The 10248-nt window shown below is 36.8% G+C and overlaps 1 protein-coding gene across 1 annotated transcript; it reads right to left on the minus strand.

The window, feature by feature from the left end:
* Positions 1 to 495: 495 nt before the first annotated feature.
* Positions 496 to 9965, minus strand: LOC124798486 (40S ribosomal protein S18). The gene is made up of 5 exons (XM_047261924.1): positions 9844 to 9965; positions 9542 to 9727; positions 9359 to 9460; positions 1918 to 2009; positions 496 to 630 (listed from the first exon to the last, which is right to left on the minus strand). The coding sequence occupies exons 1-5, from the start codon at positions 9844 to 9846 to the stop codon at positions 555 to 557; spliced, it is 459 nt and encodes a 152-aa protein (XP_047117880.1). The 5' UTR covers positions 9847 to 9965; the 3' UTR covers positions 496 to 554.
* Positions 9966 to 10248: the final 283 nt, after the last annotated feature.

The raw sequence follows: 10248 nt of genomic DNA on the forward strand, positions 1-10248 counted from the left end.
AATAAAAAGATAGATTGATACTATACAACATAGCAAATCTAAGTATTTACTTCTCCTTAAAATCCATTTCCGAAATCCTCTGGTGTTTCCTCCACTGATTGCTCAATGTATAGACTGAGTAACACATGCTAGAACTGTGCATCACTCCCTTAACTACTGCTTACCTTTCAAGAGTACACCAATGTATTTGTCCTCATTTACTAGTGTAAATACAAGAACAAACATGTACCATCAAAATGCTGAAAGCATGTACATTAAATGCATCCACACCTTGTCTCAATGTCCTTGCAATGCTGGTATGATCACTGTTATATGATTCAAAGAATGAGAAAACTTGAATATTTCAGCATCAAATACAGCAATATTATCCAATATCTTAGCTCTATCCGAGTTGACCAACCACAACAAGAAACTGCATTAAAATGATTTTTTCAAAATAAAAATTCGCAACAAAAACCTTTAACCAAGCAATATGGAATTATAATCACACCAACATATTTTGAATTTCTTGTTTATTTGAAAAAGTCAATGTACAGACACCATGAAAGAATAGTTTACTTCTTCTTAGACACACCGACTGTCCTTCCTCTGCGGCCAGTTGTTTTCGTGTGCTGACCGCGCACTCTCAAGCTGAAAAACAATTACATCAAATACATTTCACATATAAACCATAGTAATATCTGACTCTTATGAATAAAATCAAAGTGTTATAAATTATAGCTGAACATTTTCAGTAATGTAGGCTTTCACAAACGAACTGATTAATTTACGAAGTTTATTATGGGTCATTATGAATAAACCGCTTCAATTCTATTAGTTTTTAAAGATACACTTACACATACAACCCAACGAATATCTTCATTACGAGTATAGATTTAAGTGTCAGGAAGTCTTTTCTGAAAGTGTTTGTATGGAGTGTAGCCATGTATGGAAGTGAAACAAAGACGGTAATTAGTTTAGACAAAAAGAGAATAGAAGCTTTTGAAATGTGGTGCTACAGAAGAATGCTGAAGATTAGATGAGTAGATCACATAACTAATGAGGAAGTATTGAATAGGATTGGGGAGAAGAGAAGTTTGTGGCACAACTTGACCAGAAGAAGGGATCGGTTGGTAAGACATGTTCTGAGGCATCAAGGGATCACCAATTTACTATTGGAGGGCAGCGTGGAGGGTAAAAATCGTAGAGGGAGACCAAGAGATGAATACACTAAGCAGACCCAGAAGGATGTAGGTTGCAGTAGGTACTGGGAGATGAAGCTTGCACAGTATTGAGTAGCATGGAGGGCTGCATCAAACCAGTCTCTGGACTGAAGGCCACAACAACAAACCTCATTAATGGTATTACATGTTCTTGGTTAAAGTCTAGATGAGTGCCAGTGGTATCCTTGATGGTGGTTCTCTATTGCTCACAGGTTGGCAACATGTCTAATTTTGTGTAGCCAATTCTCATGTGGCCAATGACAGGCAAGAAAACAAGCAAGTGCTGAAATTTATGAAAATTTAAGATATTGTCCAACTTGATATTTCTGTGGGTGAAACTAGTAGCAATTTTATTCATACTTTGAACTATTACTTTTGAAGTGTTGCTACAATCACATCAAAATTTCATATTTCTTCCTGTATGCCTGCTGCTCCCTCAATGGCTGCATACAATGAACAGCTGACACTATTTCCCATCGTACCTCATCGCAACTCCTGACAACATTCCTGCACCAAACAAGTAAGTACTACCACTGGCTCCACTCTAGACTTACCAATGTTCTTTATTATGAAAATTATGACATTGATTTACTATAATTAAAGTACTTCACAAGGCAATATTGTTTCAATAATTCGTTTTAGAGAAATAGGTTACTGAGAAAAACAAATTGAGATTTTCATTTCCCCCATTCCTTAAGAAATTTGGATAACTTACCCCCAGTAGTGCCTCATTCCACGATGGGCCCTGATTTTCTTCAGCCTCTCAAGATCTTCTCGGAGCTTGCTGTCCAGGTAACTTGAGGTTAACTACAACAATTAACAATATCTTCTACAATGAGGATTTAATTTATGCAAGAGCAAATATACGTAAACCAATGAGTTTTGCATGAATGGCAAGAATACTTTCACCCTTATCACTTTCCTCCATTATTAAATTCAAGAATTAAACTTTCACTATACAGGACAGTAGAGTTGTGATATATCTTAAAATGTTATATACCCTAGCTGTGATGGTTGACAAGTCAAACAGCCCTTTCTGCTAGGATTTTCTACTAGACATTGCAATTGAACATATTAACTAAGGCAGGAAATCCAGGATGGAATAATCAGAACATTATGGAAACAATACTCACCATGTAGTGGAGATGTTAAGTTGCAGACAGGCGCAACAAAAACATTGCTAAGCAAGTGAGTTTGCAGCCAAATGTCTTCTAAAAAGTGATACACAGGGGGGTGGAGAGGGGGTGTATCTGGAGAGCCCAGAGTAGCTAGAGCAACAGTCTGAATAACTGACTAATCTGGCCTTCTATTAAACTGACACTACCTTGCTGTTTTGTACAATGAAACAAAGCAAGGCAGGACTACAGGGCACTTTTAGATTTGCTATGTGGCTTAATAACGATTGCACCCTCTTGGACACAATAGTCTGGGGAAAAACTGCCCAGTCAGATCTAAAAGTAGGGACCACTCAGGAGAATTTTCTTCAGGAAAAACAAACTGCTATTCTACAGGCTGGAGCATGCAATGCTGGCTCCCTAAATTGAAAGAGAATTTAATCATGGAAATCAGCAGGTAGAAGTTGGATATATTGGGAATTAGTGAAATCTGGTAGAACTAAGATCAGGGCTTCTGGTTAGATAAGTACAGGGTTATAAATACAAAATCAAATAAGCCAACACCTACCCACTAGCACAAGTTTGTACACCAACTAACTATAGATGAAGAAATTTAAAGACTGCATAATAAACATGGAATTATTTAAGATAATTAAGGATGAAGAATATTTGACTGCAATAGGAGAAATTCTTAAGTATGAAAAGGAGAAGGAAAAGAAAAAAGTAATGGGAGAAAGGAAAGAAGCTGCCTGGTACTATTTTGCCGAGTAATTTAATCACTACCGCTGTAATTAAAGATCATGAACAAAGGTTGTGTACATTGAAGAGACGTGGAGACACCGATAAGTTACTGACTGATTACAGAATGGTAAGAGACTCAAAACCACATTTTAAACTGAAAGACATTTCCAGTGACAGATGTGGACTGACAAATTACTGGTAATGAAGTGTAAGTTAAAGCTGAAAAAATTCCAGAAAAGCAGAAAATTGTACAGATGGGACTATAATTATTTAAAACAACAAGGATTTTTTAGAGTTTTGAAGAAAGCATTAGGCAATGACAAACTGGGTAAAGAATGTATACAGGTAGCCTTCACAGATAAAACAGTGAAGGCAGGTCAGACACACACAGAGACAAGGCCCTGCAGAAATTCTTTGATAACACACGACAGCAAATGAAACATGTACAGGGGATACAGACGTCTACATTAATAGTTGTTTCATGGATCATGAATACGACGTTTCTCAATGAGCGCGCGCGCACACGCACGCGCACACACACACACACACACACACACACACACACACACACACACACACACAGTTACTACTTCATGCATACAAATTCATCTATTGAATAGAAGTTATTCAGAAACTTTAACAAAATTTTATTGAATAGATAAAACTACTCGTCAAGCAGTGGCAGAAAACACACAAAAGAGGGTTGCAATTATGCAAGCTTTTGGAGCTGGCGGCACCTTCAGACAATTTAAACACTGGTTGGCTATCTGTCATACTTTTAATGATATTTGGCAAATGACCAAAGATTCTGGCAGCATAATTCACCCCTTTCTGTGCCAAAGTCCAATTTAACTCAGAATGGTGAGGATCATCCTTTCTTCTAGTGTCATAGCTATGCACATTGCTATTATTTTTGAATTGGGATGGTTATTACCAAATTTCAGAAGTGGACTTCTGTATGGCGAAGGTACTGTGAATACCCAAAGTTTCTTAAATGTCTGCAAGGTTATCTTGAGTGGGCTCCAGCCATTATTCTGATTACATGCTTTCATGCAATGAATATTTTTTCTCTTTAATGATGAATTACCCCAAAACATAATGCAATATGGAAGCAGTGAATGCAAATAAGCATAGTAGGCTAATTTACTGACATTTTGTGATCACAATTTACAATAACCATAACATAAATCACTGAAACTAACCATTTCAGCAGATCAATGTGTTTCTTCCAACTCAATTTCTCATCAATGCACACACCCAAAAATTTTGAATTTTCTACCTTAGCAATAGACTTCTGTTCAAAGTCTATTCATCAATGGTGTTATGCCATTTACTGTACAGAATTGTATGTTATGTTTTCCCATAATTTAGTGAGTGCATTTGTGGAGAACCACTTAATTTTCTGAAAGATACTGTTTCCAATTTCCTCGGCTAATTCTTGTTTGTTGCATGTGATTACTATAATTTTATCAGCAAAAAGAATTACCTTTGCATCTTCACGAATACAGAGCAACAAGTCATTAATATATGGAGTCCACCAGAAAAAATTTATACTCTTTGTCTGGCTATCGATTTAGTCGTTTGACTTGAGCTACGAGTGTGTTGCAGTATGGTCTTTGCCTCAACAGATGTTAGTACTAGAGAAAACAAGATAGCTGGAGCACTCTACATTCGAGCAATGAAAATATATCGTTAAGTGGTTTTTCAAGTTTGATAATGGCGTTTAAGTGAAACGTCAATGGAGGTGGGAGTTTGAAACAGAACCACAAAGAACATGAACTCTTCAGAAAATTTGCATTCTGTTGCCTATTAGCTAGTAACTTGTTTTGTATGACTTAAGATTAAACATACGATACATAAAACCAGTTAAGACAAGAGACAAGCAAGGCAGTACATATTTCTTTAATCTGTAAGTCCTGGCATTTTTTTCTCTCTAATCTTGCTACAGCTTTCATGGCCTGTTTTCCCTCCTGCGAAAGAATCTATTACCTCATCAAAGTTGCTTCATGAAAAAACGAAATATCATCCAATACTGAAAAACCGTTGATACAAATAGTACCCAAGACTGGTGTGGTTTCTCGATCTGATTACATGTGTTTTGTCACTGTCTGCTAGATAAAATGAAATAGACCTATCTAATATTGCAGCAACTGTTAACACACCAAATGAGTTTTCACACAAATGGACATTTTTATAACACCAGAGAATATATTTCACGAAGTACCAATATCAATGCCTATTAGACCTACTACAAGCAAAAAGTTTTATGTTAGAAAATAGTTTCACATTTCATTCATACGCTCCAGCTTCTTAAGAATGAGATCGAAAAGTAGTCATACGAAATTTTTACATAAATATGGAATAGTCATTTTTCCACAATCTGTGTGATGTCCCCATTTCTTCTCCTTCCTTGTTCTAACAATCTTGTCACCGCTAATTCTGTAGCTATTCCTGCCAGTGTCAAAATTTATTCTCCAGTTAACTTCACTAACCTTGTCTATCACCAGTTTAGTTATCCCGCATTTATTCTACAGTAAGGCATTATTACATGTCCGTAAAACACATTTTCCGCACATTTTCTGAACAGAACTTAAAGGCCTGCTCACCAGGGTCTGTACAAACGGCCCTTATTAGTGTAGCAATCTGGCCAAAAATTTGTCACAATTTCATTTTCTTGGATACACAGAAGATAACACATAATCTTTCTTACCTGTTATTCCTGTTAGTCCTTTATTTCCACTCTGGTTGTCTGAATATATGGACTTCACTAGTAATTATAACAATGCTGATTATTCGCAAACCCAGCCACCCACAAACAGCGATTTGCATTCAAGAGCTTGGCTTCATTTGGTTCAGCTCTGTCCCCTTTTGTCTGCAAGAAATTTTATTTGTCGATGCGCCAGGGATTCAAAAACCAACAGCAATGCATTTCAAAATCATAAGAATAATTGACAGACCAATGTGGGCTGGGCGCTTTGTGAAAAAAGGTTTTTCCTCAATAAAATGGATTTGGCCCCCTGCTGAAATTGCAGCCTGGGGCAGATACCCTGGTTTGCACCTGGTTCTACAGCTGTGTAGTCCACACCGGGGAAGGCAACATCGAAAGTCTTGATGACTACGAAGTGAGAAGTGTGAATAACTCAGAACTTCAAAAAAGAATAGTCTCATCAAGATTTATCATGACTGCTTTTCTGCTATAACTATAGAATCAAACTGGTTAACTTCACAATTTAATCATGTGTTACCTAAGCACTGGAGATCACATTAGTAAAATCACTGCATAACAGTTGCAGCAGACACTGTACAAATAACCTGCAGGTTCTGCACCACTGCCACATTGTGTAAATTTTGAACTTCACATCAGTCTTCCTGGCTCTTAAAACTGATTCACATTGCTGAGAATGATTAGGATGTATTGCGTAATGATGTGCTAGTTTAATGCTGGTTCAAGGTATAGCATACTGTGGTGTTACAATAGTTTCCTGTTAATATGGAACATTTGCGTATACATGAAAAATTGTATAAATGTGTAGGTATGGTCCTTCGTAGTTTACTCACTGCTGTTTCATTTTAAAGTGAGAAAACCAGCATTCATCACCATGCGAGTTTCTTCACAGGTTAGGAAATCTAGCAAGGGCTTCTTTACACATGGTCCCAGCTTATAATACTTTGAAATGTCAGAGGGCAACACTAGAGGAGATACCTTTCAGGATCTTGAGCTTATATTTACTTCAATTTTTTTCAGGTTTCCTTAACTTGCAGTAGATCTTTACAACTATACTGCCAGCCAGATACTGCTGATGGGATTGCTTGTGGTAAAATTTTGATAACAGAGCCCAAAAAATTACTTTTCAAATGTGTCTTCCTAAAATTATTACAGCCACAAAAAAGAAAACTATTCTTCATATTTTATTCCTTATTCCAATCAACTTCTATAAAGAGTTTGGATCTGCAGAACTGGCTGCAGTAGAGGTCTAAAAACAAAGACTTACTTGCAATTTTTCAGCGAAGCTAATTTCCTGTCTTCAGGACTTTTGATGTCTGCCATAGCGAATTCTAACCAACTGTAGAACATAAGAGAGGTCAGATTTAATTTGAGTATCTGCAGAATAAATGCCCGTTTTCAATGTAATTCCACATACTTTTTCTGTGGCTTTGTATAGTAGCAAATTAGTTATTTTTGGTGGTTTAGAATAGTCTTCTTGATGAAAATGATTTAAAAGAGCTTGCAGATGACTATTTTTATAGAAGTGGACAAAAAATAGCCACTTTTGGCATTGAGGGAAATTCAACTCTGCCCTCTATTTGTTAACAACTGAAAAGCAGTAAAATTTTATATGCTAAGACCTAGTATCAGTAAGTTGTTACATGCAAAGTTTTACATTTGCCCCAGTTACTTACGGAGATATAAAAAGCAAAACTTTGCATTTTTTATAGTAATTTTCAGCCAACTGCTTCAAATCATCTTTATGCAGGCCAGCTAGAAAATAAAGTTATACTCGATCAAGTTTTGTTTCTTTCAAGAAAATATTTCCAAAATGTATCTCAAAAGTTGCTGAAAACTCATGGGTCCACTGCTGACAGCTGCACTATGGGGTCCAACAAATGACTATCTCCATAAGGATTGAAATAATGTTCGTGAAACTGACACTGATCACTGAAAACATGTGAGAATGTTCACACAAAATTTCAGCAAAATATGTTATGGTCATCCGGGAATTTGTGAAATCAAACAACTTGACATGGGATGGCCCAGCAATATAAATGTGTGTAACTCTGCACATCTGCTTTGTGTCCACGAAGTCATCACAATGATGGACACCCGTTTCCAATATACACAATGTGGCAACCACAAAGTAACTGAAAACACCCATGAACAAAAATTTAAACCATGCAAAATATTCCACTTCAGCAATAAAAATTAATGGGGTGGAAAGTAGGGGGTCTTGGGCAGGGAGAAGCTAAATATATAGTCAGAATGTCACCATTCTAAAACAAATAACGAAAAATTACGAACACAAAAGCCTCAGGAATAAACTGAACCAATAACCACAAAAAAATCTGGAATCTAACATTTCATTTGGCCTATGTAGCTCAAAGAGAAATGAAACCAGGCATGTCTTCCTATCCCCTCCCCCCCCCCCCCCCCACCCACACACACACAAACTGAAATAACCATTACCTACACCCACTGAAACATTGCCACATACATTTGTCCCTGGTTTGTGAAGCGAAGACTTGGCTCAATGTAATAACTTATGCACTTTCTGCCAAGTGACCATGTACGTGGAGAACTCTCCAGAGTATATATAGGCCATGTTGCTGCCCACAACAGCAACCAACCAATGACTTTTCACATCCATAGATGGTACTGAACACAAAAATAAATAATAACTTTCAAACCATTAAATTGACAAGCTAGCAATTTCAAAACCAAAAATAAATCAGTAGCCAATAATGACACTGAAATCAACTGCCAAGGCAGAAGAATAATTCAGACAACATCACGTCACACAGCACTATGGTCAATACTGCAATACTCTCCAACAATTTAGAAACAAGCAACACTGAGTGCGCCATCACTTACACTTTGCAAAAAATTTCTAACATGCTGCCTCTCAATGACATCATACAACACAACTCTCACATCAAGGGTCAAAACAGATGGGTGGAACTGGACCCTTTCACTTACCCATTGGTCCCATAGTTAATTAAAAATGTGGTCAACATTTTAGTGCTAGTTATAATACACAGTATTAATGACAGAGCAGAAGCATGTAATGGAGATTAAGTCAGTGCTGCAAATTTATACACCACGCTTGAACACCTAATTGCATGACATTTGTGAAGTCCATATCTTAAGACTAAAAAATATTGTCTTTTGCAAATTATGGATAAGGGCATATGCTCTATAATAAAATTTCTCTGGTGTAGCAGTCTGACACGTAGTGATAGCTTACTAATGCATCAGATTAATTTAAACATTTAATTGTACAGAACCCCTTTGTTTTCCTGAACTCAAAAATCTAACAAAGTTCAGACTTTTGAAAATTACCAGCTCAGAAATACTAGCGGGGTTCGTCCTGGTGTACTAAATCGTACGTAACTTACTAATGGAAGGAACTGTGGGGTAAAACCTGTAGAAAGGTCAAAGCTCGGCCGCAGTAGACAAATTCGAATAATACAATTACTCAACCATCATGCTCACATTTAACTAATATTCCACCAAGTACAGTGTGCAAAACGCATCAATGTGAAACAATTTGCCATTTTCACTGTCAAACAACTATAATAACAAACCTGAGAGTATTTTCCATCGACAATGTCCTTCTGCCTATTAAGAAACCAGTCTGGAATTTTATACTGGCGAGGATTGCTCATAATAGTCACAATCTTCTCCACCTGAAAGAAGCAAAACGACGTAAGTTTACCCATTTTTCATCATATGGCGAATTAAATCTCTCCAACATCTCACATACGTACCTCCTCTTCAGTGCATTCACCGGCTCTCTTGTCCAAGTCAATATTAGCCTTCTTTAAAACTATATTAGCATAACGTCGACCGACTCCTTTAATTGCTGTCATTGCGAACATAACTTTCCGCTTTCCGTCAATATTCGTGCCCATGACACGAAGAATGTGTTGGAATTTCTCTGGTATCACGAGAGACTGAGAAGAACAATAACCATATTAAAACACTGTAGGAATACATATCTCTTCCACAATCTCTAGAAAACACTACTCTAAAATGAGATGGGTAAATTTGCAACAGATTACTAGCTTACCATTTTGGAAACGCTCTCCTCTGCCTAACGTGGCCTGCTAGAAAATGAACGCCAAAGAAGTTCGTAGTGAATGTGATGGTGGTGCAGCATGTCAATACGATGAGATCAAATCGCAAAGATAGCTTACCCCATAAAGTCGCAGACATTACAATTAATATACAATAAAACGAACGAAAGCGATTTATATACAGTGACAATAAAAACATATTACAAATAACAGAAATGTACGTATATAGAATAACTTCGGGTAATTTACTTCGAAGGTTAAGAAGGAAATATCTAGCTGATAGAGAAACAATAACTATCTATTGACTTCTAATTCTACCTTGCATGAACGTTTATGATGCAGTTTATAACACTAATAGCAACAAACAGCATTTAAACAAAATTTGGTGAGCGAACAAC

The sequence above is a fragment of the Schistocerca piceifrons genome, chromosome 5, assembly GCF_021461385.2.
Source record: "Schistocerca piceifrons isolate TAMUIC-IGC-003096 chromosome 5, iqSchPice1.1, whole genome shotgun sequence".
Taxonomy (NCBI): Eukaryota; Metazoa; Arthropoda; class Insecta; order Orthoptera; family Acrididae; genus Schistocerca; species Schistocerca piceifrons.

Bases quoted from the DNA above. Each gene is read 5' to 3' on its own strand.
- LOC124798486 (XM_047261924.1), bottom strand. The intron at 9,461-9,541 runs GTACGTATGTGA...TGCTTCTTTCAG, and splicing joins GTGAATGCACTGAAGAGGAG to GTGGAGAAGATTGTGACTAT. The intron at 2,010-9,358 runs GTTTGTTATTAT...TAATTGTTGTAG, and splicing joins TCGATGGAAAATACTCTCAG to TTAACCTCAAGTTACCTGGA.